Source organism: Oncorhynchus keta, chromosome 37 (assembly GCF_023373465.1).
Source record: "Oncorhynchus keta strain PuntledgeMale-10-30-2019 chromosome 37, Oket_V2, whole genome shotgun sequence".
Classification (NCBI taxonomy): Eukaryota; Metazoa; Chordata; class Actinopteri; order Salmoniformes; family Salmonidae; genus Oncorhynchus; species Oncorhynchus keta.
Window position 1 is genome coordinate 16,828,047 of NC_068457.1, and position 19,202 is coordinate 16,847,248.

General features: G+C 44.2%; 1 protein-coding gene across 7 annotated transcripts in view; it reads right to left on the minus strand.

Annotated features, from left to right (window-relative positions):
* Positions 1–19,202, minus strand: part of LOC118376579 (mitogen-activated protein kinase kinase kinase kinase 4-like) — a 57,744-nt gene that overhangs the window by 30,609 nt on the left and 7,933 nt on the right. For all 7 annotated transcript variants that reach the window (XM_052499268.1, XM_052499275.1, XM_052499272.1 and 4 more), the window contains one exon: positions 98–154. In XM_052499268.1, the coding sequence (XP_052355228.1) occupies positions 98–154 (57 nt within the window). The remainder of the gene's footprint in view (positions 1–97; positions 155–19,202) is intronic.

Consider the following 19,202-nt stretch of genomic DNA (forward strand, 5'->3'; position numbering starts at 1 on the left):
CTTCAGACTACATCGTTTCACCAATAGACCTGGCCATGTAACATCCTCCTTGAACAACACACACACGGGGTGTTCCAGTCAGTTTCAACTTCTTTACCTCGGTGACGTCCATGACCTTGATGGCTGCCAGCTGTCCAGTTTTGACATGTCTCCCCTGTAGAGACAAAGAGAACAAAGAGAAAAGGTAGCAGGTCAGTCATCACGAGGTCAACTGAGGGTAACAGTAATACACTGATCAGCTGGGTTAAGGTTAATAAGTGTGTGTGTGTGTGTACGCGCCACTTGAACTTGCAAAACATGCCTTCTTACAGTAAATCCCATCTTAGCTCTGTACATAGTGGCCTATAATCTACAGGTGACCAACCGTCAGAGTTCTTTCCATAGACAACCATCACATTGATTCAGTCCACTGTGTACCGTCACGTGGCTGGTTAAGCCTAGCATAGATACAGAACAATCACTAGCATCCAACCAGACAGACATGGACTGGGGCTACGATCTCTGTGCTGAACAAACATTCCCACAGTCCTCCTCTCTCTCTCTCTCTCTCAGCACCAGTCACTCCTTACATAAACAGAGACAGAAATAGTCTCTTACCCTCCCTCAATCTCAAACCCCTCAAAACCGATAAAAGCTGCTAATAATTATCCGGATAGAAACCAAAATGGGGATTTCCACTGCTGTGGGGCTGCAATGTGTATGATAACGGCTAAAGCAGTATTGTTTTTGATGATAGAAGCAGCTGTGTATCTGAACACGACGCGTATAAATGCACGCACACACACACCACACACACGTCTCTGGACCATCTCCATCTAGACTATTTTGAATGAACATTCCACAATCAATTGAAAATATGCGGGGTTAATGACAAAAGCCAAGCAGCTTATTCTCTCCAGCTATGGATGAGACAAAAGCCTTCATGTCGTTAATCTCTAGATTTATAATCCTCTCAACTTTGATCCCGGGGCCACTGTCCATAAAAACATCAGTGACATTACTTATAACTCGAGTCCCCGTCGAGACACACAAGCCTTTGGTCGAGGTGAAAGGTCACAGGTGCATTGGAGAGGTTCCGTTTTCACCCCCTGCGGCCCCCCACTCCTCTGTGAGCCCAGAGAAAGCAGTCCTTAATTAAGCATGACGCTTCGGTGACAATCTTTGAAAGAAATGACGGTTTCAGCCAGTAAATGAAGAGGAATCACCGTAACATTGTTGGATATGTAGGCCAATTCACTACTCGTGGCGTGAATGTATTTTTGTCACTGATTTCTCATGTCTCAGATTCAGGTCATGGGGAGGGGTGGACTACAAAATAAAGCAGGAAAGAATGTAGGCTAAAGACAGGAAGTGGAGGATGATCTCTCAACCAATCGGTGTGAAACAAAGCTTTAGGAGAGCCCCCCCATTGCTCCAGCCAGTCCCCTCTCCCATATCAGTCCAAAACCCCTCTCCACTATCACACAACAAACAATCACCTCACCTCATACCCCATCCTCCAATCCCAACCTGCTGGAGCTGAGCTACATGGGCCCTGTCCGGAAACAGCAGCCAGGGCAGGAGCTGACTGACTGAGGGGCCCCGAGGCCCCTGGTCTGATACTGTGGCCCTGGAGAGGTTACCTGAAACAAGGGGTTATCACTGAGCAGGCAGCTCCAGACACTCCATAAAGCCCCTAACCACGGCCAGATGTGCTGGCCTCTCTCCAACTCTCAGACTAGAGCGCAGTAGGCGCACAGACAACCTCCCCACTCCAGACTACAACCAGGGGAAGACAGATCACACTAATAGCTAGTAGGCCATTCAACACAGTCTCTCTAAACATCACTGAAACCCTCTCCGCTGTTCTTCAACATTCATCCAGTAAAACCAGAAGCAAATCGCACTCTTTCCCCAGTCATCCTTCTCAACAATTCCCTGGCAACATAACGCCCACAAGAGGTGGAGCTGCCCAGATGAATGACAGAATGGTGAAATCACATTACATCATCATACATGGTAATAAGATAGAACAAGCCAGTTTGTTGTGAGCTAACGGATGGTCATCCATCCATGTTGTTACTGCCATCTATCCATGTAATTATGCTGCACACTGCTAAAGCATATAGCCTTCCTAAAATAAAGGTTGGCCCAGCACATCAAAGGCGGTGTAAAGGGGGGTGAGCTGTCTGGTAATGGGGGGCTGATCGCCCTGGGGGGGGAGGGGTCAGATGAAGATGACATTTGAGCAGGGAGAGGGGGTGGGTAGAGGGGGGGTACAGGCGTTGGGTGACTAGCTAATCCACCTTAGGGCAGGCAATGTATAGGCTAGGCAAGCAATGTGTCTCTGTGTCTCTCACAAACACACACACACAAAAGAGAAAGCATAAACATACAGATCAGGAACGAATATTGATGCCCCTCTTCTCAACACAAACCAGATGAGCAGTGGTGAGAGAGAGATGGTCGAGTGAGCAGCAGCACAAGACTGCCCAGAGTCTGTACTATGCTGTATCTGCTACACATACCAGCCAACTGACCCACTGCTGACCCTACCTCACTAACAGACCCTGTACTGTATCTACTTCACATACCAGCCAACTGACCCTACCTCACTAACAGACCCTGTACTGTATCTACTTCACATACCAGCCAACTGACCCTACCTCACTAACAGACCCTGTACTGTATCTACTACACATACCAGCCAACTGACCCTACCTCACTAACAGACCCTGTCTGTACTATATCTACTACACATACCAGCCAACTGACCCTACCTCACTAACAGACCCTGTCTGTACTATATCTACTACACATACCAGCCAACTGACCCTACCTCACTAACAGACCCTGTCTGTACTATATCTACTACACATACCAGCCAACTGACCATACCTCACTAACAGACCCTGTCTGTACTGTATCTACTACACATACCAGCCAACTGACCATACCTCACTAACAGACCCTGTCTATACTGTATCTACTACACATACCAGCCAACTGACCCACTGCTGACCCGACTTCCTTCAACCACCAGAACACACTGAGGATTGGGGTGGAACAGAAAGAACAGACAGAGGTGAAAAGAGATGGGGGAAGAGGTTGTAGTTTACTCCATGGTAAAGTATGTAGATGTCAGTGCATTCTCTGATCAGATATAGAGCAACACGTGACAAAGTCAGCAAGAGACTGAAGGAGTTGAGCGAGCCACTGAGCCAGTGGAGAAGCCAGCCAAAGCTGAGCTGGCTGTGAGAGTAGAGACCAGTCAATAATGCAGCTGCTATTGATCACAGTGCAGCTGCTACAGTACCGGCCTCTGAAGAAACACTACTCAACACAAAACTAGTTGTTTTCCGTCAGCACTAAATGGTCTCAACGGAAGAGGCGACTAAATTCCTAATAGAGTATCAACCATAAAAAACGGAGTTGGGTTCAATAGACCCAAAGTGTGGTGCATTTCACCTGCTTGTTTGCGGGTAGAACTGACGAGGTGCTAAGTGAGAAACCTGACACCAAAGTGAAAGTCTGTTGAAGCTCAGACAGGGCTACAGCCCGGGACGGGAACGCTGCCTCGTTCGCAAGGGGCTTTTGTGTCTCGCCCCTGTATGATAATGAGGTAGCTCAACGGGTCGCTCCTCACGCACACACAAAGCAGAGTCGGGTTCAGGCAGTGGTGTGGACAGCCCAGGGGCTGTGTGGGTCTGCTGACAGCCATTAGAGTGAGGGCCAGTGCAGGGAGGGAGAACAGACGAAAGAGCTTCCCCAGACTGTGTGTGTAGGGAACACACACAGTCTGTCCCTACACTGTGGCCTGATGGTGACTACTAGGTACATCAGGTCATGTCTCCACTTACATGCGACTTCTGCTATCAGAACACAAAGATCACATTGAAAAGGCGGGTCTAGACGCACAAAAGTCGCTTTGTGGTCTGATTGTGTTCACCTCAGTCTAGACACATTCAGGGTACCAACCGTGCATACAGTGGGCGACGTCATCAGCACTCCCTGAGGGTCCTTCTGTAGCTCAGTTGGTAGAGCATGGCGCTTGTAACGCCAGGGTAGTGGGTTCGTGGGTAGTGGGTTCGATTCCCGGGACCACCCATACGTAGAATGTATGCACACATGACTGTAAGTCGCTTTGGATAAAAGCGTCTGCTAAATGGCATATATTATTATTATATTATTGAGTTTGGGACTGAGGCACCTTTTCATTATAACGGTGGAGGAAATACATTCCTAGCATGTGAGGACTAGGTTTCCTCATAAAAGCTAGCCAACTATCTAAAAACAAACATTTTGGGCTTGGCTAGAGTTATGCTAATCCATTTGCAATCACTTTAGTGTTGCTTGCTAGCTACAGAGGTTATCTGGCTAGTTATCTACAGTAGTTAGCTTCTGCCATCAGTTGGGTTATCATATTTTGCCTCACCCACTGTTTATAGAACGCATTCTGACATTTGAACACAGCGCAGGAAAGGGGAATCCGGATATGGTAGACATATTTCAAATGTAGGTGTAGATGAATGACTCATTGGGAATTGATCAGAACACTAAAGCTGCATGAACTGTCAAGTCTGACACAGCCTCTGTGACACAGGGTAAGACCGTGGCCCTGCCACAGAGTGGGTGACACATTCAACACCAGACCAGCTGATCCCAGAGGGATTGACTTCAATAGCTGTCCATCACTGGTCTGTGTGCTCAAACGGAATTGAAGGCAAGGTTTCCAGCGTTAGTACCAAATACCTATACGACCTTGCTAGATCAGAGATTAAAGTGAGAATCTGTGATTGGTACATACATTTTTGTACCCGAGAGGGTAATAGGAGCTAGAATATAATCTGTGCAAACACCATGGGGTTAACACACAGAGACATGCCTACTGCCTATGGCCCTCCACTCCCATTCCCAGCATACTAACCTACAATTGTGCCTCCACCAACTGTGGAAGGCTCGGCTATAAATAGCAGTTAACCCACAGCGAGTACCATAACTGTGAGCAGGACTGTCAGCGTCCTGCTGCATAGCGCACATTAACAGGTCTGTGTACTGGAGCGCAACAGGGCTGCTTGGAGCACCTCACAGAGATGTTTCCAAAGCTACCCCCACCTATAGGTGTTACCTAAATATAGATCTGTTTATAGGAGAAATTATGTTCAAGCGGATCTTTCACTTTTCTTGATACTGGTTCCATTTTGGTCCCTCGCCCATACCACTTTGGGGTTAAACAGATCTGACCGACAACTATTAGCAGACTGGGAGGATCTGGGAATACCAAAGGGCGTAGTAGATTAACAAGGAGACAATATGGACCCCAGGCAAGCATCATCATTGCTGCTTCGCTCTGATACTCCCTCTAAATCCTCCTCCTGGGTTGGCCAGGCAGCCTTTAGTGTGCTAGGTCCTCCTGTATGGGACCAGCATTACACAATTTGTTCCATTTAAAAGAAATTCTGAGCTCAATGCAGTTTCTCTAGAGCTAAATCAGATCAAGCCTGAACTGTGCGACATAGTGAGGGGGGAAATATTCTACATACAGTACCAGTCAAAAGTTGACAACTACTCATTCAAGAGTTTCTTTATTTGTACTATTTTCTACACTGTAGAATAATAGAAGACATCAAAACTATGAAATAACACATATGGAATCATGTAGTAACCAAAAATAGTGTTAAACAAATCAAAATATAATTTTATATTTTAGATTCTTCAAAGTAGCCACCCTTTGCCTTGATGACAGCTTTGCACATTTGGCATTCTTTCAACCAGCTTCATGAGGTAGTCACCTGGAACGCATTTACATAAACAAGTGTGCCTTGTTAAAAGTTTGTCATTTGAGCCAATCAGTTGTGTTGTGACATGGTAGGGGTGGTATACAGAAGATAGCCCTATTTGGTAAAAGATCAAGTCCATATGTGAATGACCGCCTTGATTCCGTCTTATGTGCAAAATGAGAAATTGCTTTTATCCAATGTAAAAATAAATACACAGACTACACCATACACTGCATTTGAGGAACAATGGGAAAGTAATTCTGCTTTGAAAGCTGATAACCTTATAACTTCACTTTCGAGAAAAAGGCCTTTGAATGTTTTGGTACCTACTGGAGAGCTCGTTGTCTACACCCATTCAGCACCGTTCACACCCTCAAGCTTTAGCCCCACCCATCTCTTCAAGTGTTGATCGAAGCGTTCTGTTCTAACAATCAAGCACTCAAGCTATCTGGCTAACGTGAGATAACTGTTCACTGACCATTTTACTCGCCCTAACAGAGCTAATTAGGCTGTTTTTATGTTATCCAGAACATTGGTGACTGCAACTGTGCAGCTGGCAACAACTTACATTTTTTTTGGCCAAAGTTTACTGACACTAGCCAAATAAAAACAAGTGTTTGGCGTTAGTACATTTCACACAGACGAGAGTGCTCTGCTAGAGGCCAGAGGGAATTTACCCATTAGTTCTATCAACAGTTGTTGCAGTGACATTCTATTGAAATTGTTAATTGTATAGTGTTGTCTTGTTGAGGCATGTAGCTAGCTAGCTAAACAATTAACCATAAACCCAACTCATGACTTTACTACCCTACAGGTAGATAATCAAACATAATGTAAATTGGCTTGCTAACATTAGGCTATAACGAGCAAAGCAAATGGCTCTGAGATACAAGTATGATCTTATTATTTGTAACGTTAGCTAGCTTGCTAACAATACACTAACTTAAAATGAGAATGAATATGTTAAAATCAGAAGTGTCATGTCTGAAAATGTAACTAGCTAGAAAATCATGGATGGACGCCTCTCCCTGTCAAGGATGCCATGGTTGCCTTAGTTTGAAGACAGTTGAGGTTGACTCCAACCTACACTTAGGTTGCAGTCATTAAAACTCATATTCAACTACTCCACACATATCCACACATACTACTCCACACATATCTTGTTAACAAACTATAGTTTTGGCAAGTCAGTTAGGACATCTACTTTGTGCATGACAAGTCATTTTTCCAACATTTGTTTGTAAAAAACAGGTGTGATACAGAGACAGATAATTTCACTTATAATTCTCTGTATCACAATTGCAGTGGGTCAGAAGTTCACATACACTAAATTGACTGTGCCTTTAAACAGCTTGGATAATTACAGAAAATTATGTCATGGCTTCAGAAGTTTCTGATAGGCTAATTGACATCATTTGAGTCAATTGGAGGTGTACCTGTGGATGTATTTCAAGGACTACCTTCAAACTCAGTGCCTCTTTGCTTGACATCATGGGAAAATCAAAAGAAATCAGCCAAGACCTCCACAAGTCTGGTTCATCCTTGGGAGCAATTTCCAAACGCCTGAAGGTACCACGTTCATCTGTACAAACAATAGTACGCAAGTATAAACACCATGGGACCACGCAGCCATCATACCACTCAGGAAGGAGACGTGTTCTGTCTCCTAGAGATGAATGTACTTTGGTTTTGAAAAGTTCAAATCAATCCCAGAACAGCAGCAAAGGACCTTGTGAAGATGCTGGAGGAAACAGGATCAAAATCATTTATATTCACAGTAAAACAAGTCCTAAATCGACATAACCTGAAAGGCCGCTCAGCAAGGAAGAAGCCACTGCTCCAAAACCGCCATAAAAAAGCCAGACTACGGTTTGCAACTGCACATGGGGACAAAGATCGTACTTTTTGGAGAAATGTCCTCTGGTCTGATGAAACAAAAATATAACTGTTTGGCCATAATGACCATTGTTAAGTTTGGAGGAAAAAGGGTGAGGCTTGCAAGCCAAAGAACAACATCCCAACCGTGAAGCACAGGGGTGGAAGCATCATGTTGTGGGGGTGCTTTGCTGCAGGAGGGACTGGTGCACTTCACAAAATAGACGGCGTCATGAGGAAGGAAAATTACGTGGATATATTGAAGCAACATCTCAAGACATCAGTCAGGAAGTTAAAGCTTGGTCGCAAATGGGTCTTCCAAATGGACAACGACCCCAAGCATACTTCCAAAGTTGTGGCAAAATGGTTTAAGGAAAACTAAGTCAATGTATTGGAGTGGCCATCAAAGCTCTGACCTCCATCCTATAGAAAATCTGTGGGCAGAACTGGAAAAGCGTGTGCGAGCAAGCAGGCCTACAAACCTGACTCAGTTACACCAGCTCTGTCAGGAGGAATGGGACAAAATTCACCCAACTTATTGTGAGAAGCTTGTGGAAGGCTACCCAAAATGTTTGACCCAAGTTTAACAATTTAAAAAGGCAATGCTACCAAATACTAATCGAGTGTATGTGAACTTCTGACCCACTGGGAATGTGATTAAATAAATAAAAGCGAAAATAAAATCACTATTATTCTGACATTAAACATTTTTAAAATAAAGTGGTGATCTTAACTGACCTAAGACAGGGAATTTCAACTAAGATTAAATGTCAGAAATTGTGAAAAACAGAGTTTAAATGTATTTGGCTAAGGTGTATGTAAACTTCCGACTTCAACTGTATAATCCAGAGACCGGTGTTTTCGCCATCGTCTTAGTTACCATACTCTAATTCCACTGATTTCAAAACTCTGTCCTCCAGAAAGCGTAGAGCAACACTTACACAATACATTTTAAAGCAGCGTTAAGACAGGATTACCTACACATACTGGCTCTGAGGACCACCACAGGAAAGGAAGACCCAGAATTACCTCTGCTGCAGAGGGTAAGTTCAATAGACTTTACCAGCCTCAGAAATTGCAGCCTAAATAAATGCAGAGTTCAAGTAACAGTCACATCTCAACATGAACTGTTCAGAGGAGACTGCATGAAATCACTCCTTCATGGTCTAACTTCTGCAAAGAAACCACTACTAAAAGGACACCAATAAGAAGAGACTTGCTTGGGCCAAGAAACATGAGTAATGGACATTAGACCGTTGAAAATCTATCCCTTGGTTTGATCAGTCCAAATTTGAGATTGTTTGTTCCAACTGCTGTGTCTTTGTGAGACGCAGAGTAGGTGAAGGGATGATCTCTGCATGTGTGGTTCCCACCGTGAAGCATGGAGGAGGTGGTGTGATGGTACTTTGCTGGTGACACTGTCTGTGATTTATTTAGAATTCAAGGCACACTTAACCAGCTTCCACAGCATTCTGCAGCCATACACCACGCCATCCTATCTGGTTTGTGCTTAGTGGGACTATCATCTGTTTTTCAACAGGACAATGACCTAACACACATCTCCAGGTTGTATAAAGGCTATTTGACCAAGGAGAGTGATGGAGTGCTGCATCAGATGTCCTGGCCTCCACAATCACCCGACTTCAACCCAATTGAGATGGTTTGGGATTGGTTGGACAGCAGAGTGAAGCAAAAGCAGCCAACAAGTGCTCAGCATGTGGGAAATCCTTCAAGACTGTTCATGACTACCTCATGCAATTGGTTGAGAGAATGCCAAGGGCATGCAAAGCTGTCATCAAGGCAAAGAGTGGCTACTTTGAATAATCTCAAATATATTTTGATTTGTTTAACACTATTTTGGTTACAAGATTCCATGTGTTATTTCATACTTTTGATGTCTTCACTATTATTCTATAAATGTAGAAAAGAGCAAAAATAAAGAAAAACCCTTAAATGAGTAGGTGTGTCCAAACTTTTGACTGGTACTGTAGTTTAGGGAAGAAAATGTGGTAATTAAATACAATGACCGCGCTCCTACTAGTCCGGTCTTTGTGGGCACGGAGATGGAGAGAAGAATCTCTACCTGAAAATACATTTATTTATTTTGCCTTTATTTAACCATGTAAGCCAGTTGAGAACAAGTTCTCATTTACAACTGCGACCTGGCCAGGATAAAGCAAAGCAGTGCGACAAAAACAACAGAGTTAGACATGGGATAAACAAACGGACAGTCAATAACACAAAAGAAAAATCTGTATACAGTGTGTGCAAATGAAGGCAATAAATAGGCCAATAGTGGCGAAGTAATTACAATTTAGAAATTTACACTGGAGTGATCTGTCCAGATGAGGATGTGCAAGTAGAAATACTGGTGTGCAAAAGAGCAGAAAACCGTTTTAATTGTTTTTATATGGGGATGCGGTAGGTAGTTGGATGGGCTATTTATAGATGGGCTGTGTACAGCTGCAGCGATCGGTAAGCTGCTCTGACAGCTGGTACTTAAAGCTAATGAGGGAGATATAAGACTCCAACTTCAGTGATTTTTGCAATTCGTTCCAGTCACTGGCAGCAGAGAACTTGAAGGAAAAGTGGCCAAAGGAGGTGTTGGCTTTGGGGATGACCAGTAAGATATACCTGCAGGAGCGCGTGCTACGGGCGGGTGTTGCTATGGTGACCAGTGAGCTGAGATAAGGCGGGGCTTTGCCTAGCAAAGACTTATACATAACAAGAGCCAGTGGGTTTGGCGATGAATATGTAGCAAGGACCAACCAATGAGAGCACACAGGTTGCAGTGGTGGGTAGTATATGGGGCTTGGTGACAAAACGGATGGCACTGTGATAGACTGCATCCAATTTGAGTGTTATAGGCTATTTTGTAAATTACGTCGCCGAAGTCAAGGATCGGTAGGATAGTCAGTTTTACAAGGGTATGTTTGGCAGCATGAGTGAAGGAGGCTTTTTTTGAGAAATAGGAAGCTGATTCTAGATTAATTTTGGATTGGAGATGTTTTAATGAGTCTGGAAGGAGAGCAGTCTAACCAGACACCTAGGTATTGTAGTTGTCCACATATTCTAAGTCAGAACCGTCCAGAATAGTGATGCTAGTCGGGCAGGTGGGTAGCGATCGGTTGAATAGCATGCATTTCGTTTTACTAGTATTTAAGAGCAGCTGGAGGCCATGGAAGGAGTGTTGTATAGCGTTGAAGCTCGTTTGGAGCTTTGTTAACAGTGTCCAAAGAAGTGCCAAATGTATACAGAATGGTGTCTGTGTAGAGGTGGATCAGAGAATCACCCGCAGCAAGAGCAACATTGTTGATATATACAGAGAAAAGAGTCGGCCTGAATTTAACCCTGTGGTACCCCCATAGAGACTGCCAGAGGTCCGGACAACAGGCCCTCCGATTTGACACACTGAACTCTATCTGAGAAGTAGTTGGTGAACCAGGCGAGACAGTCATTTGAGAAACCAAGGATGTCGAGTCTGCCGATAAGAAAACGGGGATTGACAGAGTCAAACGCCTTGGCCAGGTCAATGAAGACGGCTGCACAGTACTATCGATGGCGGTTATGATGTCATTTCAGGACCTTGAGCGTGGCTGAGGTGTACCCGTGACCAGCTCAGAAACCAGATTGCATAGCGGAGAAGGTACGGTGGGATTCGAAATGGTCGGTGATCTGTTTGTTCAAATGGCTTTCGAAGACCTTAGAAAAGGCAGGGTAGGATAGATATAGGTCTGTAGCAGTTTGTGTCTAGAGTGTCTCCCCCTTTGAAGAGGGGAACGACCTCGGCCGCCTTACAATCTTTAGGATCTCGGACGATACGAAAAAGAGATGTTTAACAGACTAGTAATAGGGATTGCAACAATTGCCGTGGATAATTTTAGGAAGGGAGGGTCCAGATTGTCTAGCCCATCTGATTTGTAGGAATCCAGATTTTGCAGCTCTTTCAGAACATCAGCTGTCTGGATTTGGGTGGAGAAGTGGGGGGCTTGGGCCAGTTGCTGAGGGGTGCAGTGCTGTTGGCCAGGGTAGGGGTAGCCAGGTGGAAAGCATGGCCAGCCATAGAGAAAAGCTTATTGAAATTCTCAATTATCTTGGATTTATCGGTGGTGACAGTGTTTCCTAGCCTCAGTGCAGTCGGCAGCTGGGAGGAGGTGCTCTTATTCTCCATGGACTTTTTCAACTTTTGGGAATTAGTGCTGCAGGACGCAAATCTCTGTTTGAAAAAGCAAGCCTTTGCTTTCCTAACTGACTGTGTGCATCGATTCCTGACTTCCCTGAAAAGTTTCATATCGTAGGGACTATGTGATGCTAGTGCAGTACGCCACAGGGTGTTTTTGTGCTGGTCAAGGGCAGTCAAGTCTGGAGTGAATTAAGGGCTATATCTGTTCTTAGTTCTACATTTTTTGAAAGGGGCATGCTTATAAAGATGATGAGGAAGACACTTTTAAAGAACAACTAGGCATCCTCTACTGACGGGATGAGGTCAATATCCTTCCAGGCCAGGTTGTTTAGAAAGGCCTGCTTGCAAAATTTTTTTAGGGAGCGTTTGACAGTCGAGGGGTGGTCGTTTGACCGCGGACCCATAACGGACGCAGGCAATGAGGCAGTGATCGTTGAGATCCTGGTTGAAAACAGCAGAGGTGTATTTAGAGGGCAAGTTGGTTAGGATGATATCTATGAGGCTGCCCATGTTTACAGATTTGGGGCTGTACCTGGTAGGTCCTTTGATAATTTGTGTGAGATTGAGGGCATCTAGCTTAGAATGTAGGACGGACGGGGTGTTTAGCATATATAACAAGTGGCAGTGAGGGACTTATTTCTGAAGAGATGGATCTTTAACCTGTTAGACCTATAGGGGCAGTATTTCATTTTTGGATAAAAAGACGTGCCCGTTTTTAGCGCAATATTTTGTCACGAAAAGATGCTCGACTATGCTTGGAATTGATAGTTTTGGAAAGAAGACACTGACGTTTCCAGAACTGCAAAGATTTTCACTGTGAGTGCCATAGAACAATATCTACAGGCAAAACCAAGATGTTTGAGTGACCAGGAAATCAACAGGATTTCTGAAGGCACGTTTTCCATGATCTCCTTATATGGCTGTGAATGTGACAGGAATGAACGGACACTTCCTATCGTTTCCCCCAGGTGTCTGCAGCATTGTGACGTATTTGTAGGCATATCATTGGAAGATTGGCCATAAGAGCCTACAATTACCAAGTGTCCCGCATGGTGTCTGCGTGGAAATTGGTGCGCAAAAGTCAGGTCCCAGTATTTTTCCATCCGAATCAGAGAAGAATGCACGCTTCTAGGACTGGCATTTCAATGAAGAGATATATGACAAAACACCTTGAGGATTGATTCAAACAACGTTTTCCATGTTTCATTCGATATTATGGAGTTAATTCGGAAAAAGTTCGACGTTTAGGTGACTGAATTTTCGGTTAGTTTCGGTAGCCAAATGCATAGTAACAAAACGGAACGTTGTGTCCTACACAAGCATCTTTCAGGAAAAACTGGACATCTGCTATGTAACTGAGAGTCTCCTCATTGAAACATCTGAAGTTCTTCAAAGGTAAATTATTTTATTTGATCCCTTTGCTGGTTTTTGTGAATGTTGCGTGCTAAATGCTAACGCTAAATGCTAAGCTAGCTATCACCACTCTTACACAAATTATTTATTTTCTCTGGTTCTAAAGCATATTTTGAAAATCTGAGACGACAGGATTGTTAAGAAAAGGATAAGCTTGAGGACAGGCATATTTATTTCATTTATTTTGCAATTTTCAGAAATCGCTAATGTTGCGTTATGGTAATGAGCTTGAGGCTGCAGTCACGATCCCGCATGCGGGATGGGGCGGCCTAAGAGGTTAAAAAGTAGATGCTCCAAGTATGACAGAACTCTGCAGGCTCCCTCTACAGTAGATAACAATTCTGCTCCCTCTGGCAGTTGTCTTGACGGAAAATGTTGCAATTGGGGATGGAAATTTCAGGATTTTTGATGGTTTTCCTAAACCAGGATTCAGACACGGCTAGGACATCAGGGTCGGCGGATAGTGCGAAAGTAGTGAATAAAGCAAACTTAACATGCATGAACTCAAGGCTTTTACGGTTACAGAAGTCAGCAAATAACAGTGCCTTGGGAGACACAGGGCCTGGGTTAACCTCTACATCACCAGAGGAACAGAAGTGGAGTAGGATGAGGGTACAACTAAAGGCTATAAGAACTGGAAGTCCAGTGCTTTGGGAACAGAGAATAAAAGGAGCAGATTTCTGGGCGTGGTAGGACAGATTCAGGGCATAGTGTACAGACAAGGGTATTGTAGGGTGAGAGTACAGTGTGCGTAAACCTAGGCATTGAGTGACAATGAGAGATGTTGCATCTCTGGAGGCGCCAGTTAAGATAGGTGCGGTCTCGGCATGTGTGGGGGTGGGACAAGGGGGCTATTTGAGGCATTTTGAGCAGAACTAGGGGCTCCACAGTAAAATTAAACAATGAGAGCTGCCCTAAACAACAGTATACAAGGCATATTGACATTAGAGAGAGGCATAAAGCAATCACAGGTGTTGATTGGGAGAGCGAAGACAACAACGGATAAACAGCTAAGATGACAACAACGGGTAAATGGCGATGAATGAGCAGAGAGGGTCAGTTAGCTACACACAGGGCCTGAGTTCGAGGCTGGGGCCGACAGATAAACAAAATGAAGTGCCGTGTTAATGAACAGTTCAACAGGCATCACCTGTGTAGCCGAGTGATCATTGGGTCCAATGAGCAGCAATGGACGAAACAGGGAGCCGTTCAGTAGTCGATTACTACGCTAGGCGAGCGGGAGACACAGTGTTCAGGAAGCTAGCGGGCTGGGGATAGCAGATGGGTCTTCACCACATCCACGTCGCAGAGGCCGGTTGAGAACACATCAGCTGAATTACGTCAGCAGACCAGTCATGATGGATCGGCGGGGCTCCGTATCGACAAAGGGTCCAGGCCAAATTAGCAAGAGGTATTGCAGTTGGTGTACTTTGTTTGCTAGTCAGGAGATGGGCCTAGCATGAGGCTAACTGGTGCATGCTTCTGGACAAGGGCATTAGCCACAATAGCCACTCGGGAGCAGCTAGCTAGCTGCGAAGATTCTGTGTAATGGTCCAGAGCTTGCAGCAGGAATCTGGTGACGTAGTGGGAAAAAATTACGCAGTCCGATATGCTCAGGGCTGATATTGCGCTGTGCAGACTGGTAGATATTATCCGGGCTATCGTGGCTGGTGTCTGAGATAAAGGTAAAGACCGCTAGCAGTGGATAACAATGACTAAATAGCTAATAGCTAATTAGCTGGGTAGCTTCTGATGGAGGTTCCAGTTATAAGGTCTAAAAAAATAGCAGATCCGTACCACATTGGGTGAGGCAGGCTGCAGGAAGGTATATTTAATCCGAAAATAGAAATCTAAAAAGAAATCTATTGAAATGTATACAAAAAAAAAAATAAGAAAAATACTATTTACACGGGACAAAAACAAATACGTCTTACTGCTGCGCCATCTTGGGGGGAAAATTAAATCATTTCAAATTGATCTAAGACATTGATAGTTAGTATTAAGCAGTCATAAAAGTTTCCATTATTTACTTTGATGAACTACTAAAATAGTGATTTTGTCAGACAGCATAGGCTGCAGCTCTATAAAGATGACTTGGAATTAAAGTCAAATAAAACAAATGTCATGAAATTGTATTAATTGTTTTATTCTGTGTTACATTATTCAACCCACATAATGCAAAGTGCATTTAATGTCCACCCCAAAAATATTATACCGAAGACAGTGATTATTTTTAAATAATCAAACCAAAAACTCTCAAAAAGCACTAAATCACTCAGCACTACTTGGGGGATACCCACCTCCATACGGACAGACAGTACCACCACGCCCGGTCTACGCCCTGCCCGGCCCCTCCACTACCCACATGGCAGCCTGGGTAAAGATGGCCAAGTGGTACAGAGAGGAGAGATGGGGAAGAGGAGAAGGAAAAGACAGGGAGGGGCAGAGACTGGGGATGTCTAGACGATTTGGAGGCAGAACGGTGTGCTTGTGTCTGTGTTGCATCATCCCTCACTGCCGGCAGTTCTCCTTTGTTCAGCGCATCTACATCCTTTAAAATGGCAGGGTTCCCCAAATGTATCTGAATCAGCTGAGTAGTGCGGAGGCAAAAAACAAAATGTGCAGCAGGGGGGCCCCAGGACCGAGTTTGGGAAACCTTGCTCTATGGTGACGTCATGATGTCATGGGTTTAAGTCCTGGGAAGCATCCTCACATAGATTGCCTTTCATTTGTGGACAAATGAAGCAGTGTTAAATTATCTTCATCCTTTATATTAAATATTAAAGACAGCTTAAAGTGAGGAATTTGAAATCGCAACAAGTTTCCGATGCCATTTTAGGACAGATGACATGTTTAAGCAAAGCCAGTATGAAGGCTATAGCCCAAATACAATATGGAAGCTAGCCCTGTATGGGTCCAATACAGCATTACTGCCACAGAGGATTTGATGCTGCCCATGACTTATGACCTTTCCTCTGTACCTGTGGGTGGGTGGGGGGTTACATGTGGCCTCAGTCACGGAGACATGGCACCGTGTCAGAGTGTTGGAACCAGTGACCCTCAGTGTGCACCTTACAATCACAGAACTGGGCCAAGCTATTTAGAGCTGCAGCAGACGTCTCACCCTGTGTCCACACAAACCTGCCAAGTCCTTCCCCTGGCAAAGCAGACATGGGCGAGAGAGCGAAAGACTGGGGGAGAGAGACTGGTAGGGGGATGGCTTAAGGTTATGAGCAAGCAGGAGAAGTAAAGTGGTTTACACACAGGTACAATGAGAGAAGGGAGAGAGCGGGAAGGAAAGGAATGGAGTGCAAAAGAGTGAGATCACAGGAGCTGCCAGCACCACGGGACTGCGGGTATATTCTCCCTGCATCCCTGTAGAGTGGCCTGATATGGGCTGCAGAGTAGAAGGGAAGAGAAAGATGCATGATGTTTAAGAGAGGTTGGCACGTCCCAGGGATCAGAGTGCCAGGGCACCACCAGCCCTGCAGGACTGACAGACAGAGTGGCTGGCTAACTAAGTCTATATATGGCCATTCTGTACAGCCCAGTAGAGGGAATCCTCCCCCACATACCACGAAAAGGCAGAACTTAATGAATTCTTCAGGTTTTGTTTTTATCGCTATCATTCTCTTCTCAGACGCACCGGAGGGCTCTCCATCCCATCTCTCAGTGCCAGCTGGTCTGGCGCCAAAGAAGAGATCAAACTGATCTGAGAAACCCATTGTGGAGTCAGTGAGTGCAGGAAGAGGCTTTCAGCCTACCACCAAAGTGGGACTAGGAGGTCAATGCCTGTGTAGTAGTAGGTAGAATTACTAATAAAATGTACAGTGGCAATATGAAAACACTGCAAATCCAACAATTAACTGTATTGAGACATAGGACCACTAGATACAGTCTGGATCAACCATACAAAGCTGTGCACATCTGAGACCAGCATGGACACTGACGACAGTCTCCTTAAATGAGGCAATAGCCAATTGTTCAGTGGCTAGGGGAGCACCATGAAGACACCGGATGCTGAAGATGGGGTTGGCTGGGGAGGAAGAACCACTGCCACTTTGTGGGTAATGAGAAGATGACCGAGTTCCCACAAACACTACGTCAACGACGTTCAGGGAGATTGAAGTGCTGCAGCAAGCCATTACCACCAAGCATGTCTTTAGCCTCCCTCTTATTTCAATGCTTTTACTGGGACTAGTACCAGGGTTTATCATAAGCAATTAATTAAGAAATATTGAGAGGCAGAAGGAGGGGGCGCTGGCAGTAAGATTTGGTATACAACAATGTGATGGGGGAAATAGCCTAAGCCATTGCATCCACAACTAAAGGATCAGCCATTTTGAAATGTTTAGTGTAACATTATAGCAGCACATTGCCCATTTTGAAAAGGGGCCTCATGTAAAAATGTTAGTGAGTACCAGTATCTAATAGCTTTCATTCCAGTGCAAGGTGAGAATTAGGGCTGTTAATGGTTAAGTGCTGTTGAAACTACATTTTACTGGTCTTGCTTATCAGTCTATTGTTTTATTTGCATAATTTAGTGGAATTAAATTAGTACATGTGCATTTTCATTATGCGTCATGTATCTTATTTGTCACATGCGCACAGCATACAAAGCCTAGTTTGAGGGGCTATTCACCTGTCAGACAGCGTAAGAGAACCTCAAAAAGCTGGTACTTAACTGTAACGTGGGGTTTTAGAAGCCCTATCATTTCGCAACAAATGATTCTAAATGCAATCACGCACCATTTCTTGTTGTTAAGATGGCCAATATTAAAAATAAGCTGCTATTTTTATTTCTCAATCTCAACTCGTAATTCAAGCTTGTTTGCCATTCGAGTGCATAGGCTATAGTCAACGGTAGGCAGGCTATCAATGCGTCACCTACCACCACGCAACGTGAGCTTCAGGCAGTATAATTGCGTGGCAGGCTGACCACCTGTTACACAAGTGCAGCGTCAAAACGAGCCAAGGTAAGTTGCTAGCTAGCATTAAACGTATCTTAAAAAACAATCACTTAACATAAATCACTAGTTAACTACACATGGTTGATGATATTACTAGTTTAACTAGCTTGTCCTGCGTTGCATATATTCAATGCGGTGCCTGTTAATTTATCATCGAATCCCAGCCTACTTCGCCAAACGGGTGATGATTTAACAAAAGCACATTTGCGGGAAAAAAAGCACATTCGTTGCACAAATGTACCTAACCATAAACATCAATGCCTTTAACCTGTAGTGACGCCCAGCCCGTGAATGGGACCGTTATCATCTGACACTAATTAGCATAACGCAACGGACATAAATCTTCCTAGAAAATATTCCTGTTCATGAAAATCACAAGTGAAATATATTGGAACACAGCTTAGCCTTTTGTTAATCACCCTGTCATCTCAGATTTTCAAAATATGCTTTACAGCCAAAGCTAGACAAGCATTTGTGTAAGTTTATTGATAGCCTAGCATAGCATTATGCCTTGCTAGCAGCAGGCAACCTTGTCACGAAAATCAGAAAAGCAATCAAATTAAATTGTTTACCTTTGATGAACTTCGGATGTTTTCACTCACGAGACTCCCAGGTAGACAGCCAAAGTTCATTTTTTCCCAAAATATTATTTTTGTAGGCGAAATAGCTCCGTTTGTTCTTCACGTTTGGCTGAGAAATCGCCCGGAACTTGCGGTCACCACAACGCCGAAAAATATTCCAAATTAGCTCCATAATATCGACAGAAACATGGCAAACGTTGTTTAGAATCAATCCTCAAGGTGTTTTTCTAATATCTATTCGATAATATATCCGTCAGGACAATTCCTTTTTCTCTGTATGTTTCCTTCATCACACCATGTCTCGTTAGTCATGAGGCATACGCCCCCGCCACTCTAGCATCTTTTCCTGACAAAATATCCCGTTTAAAACGGGAATGTTTTTTTTTCCAAAAATGAAAATACTGCCCCCTAACAGAAAGAG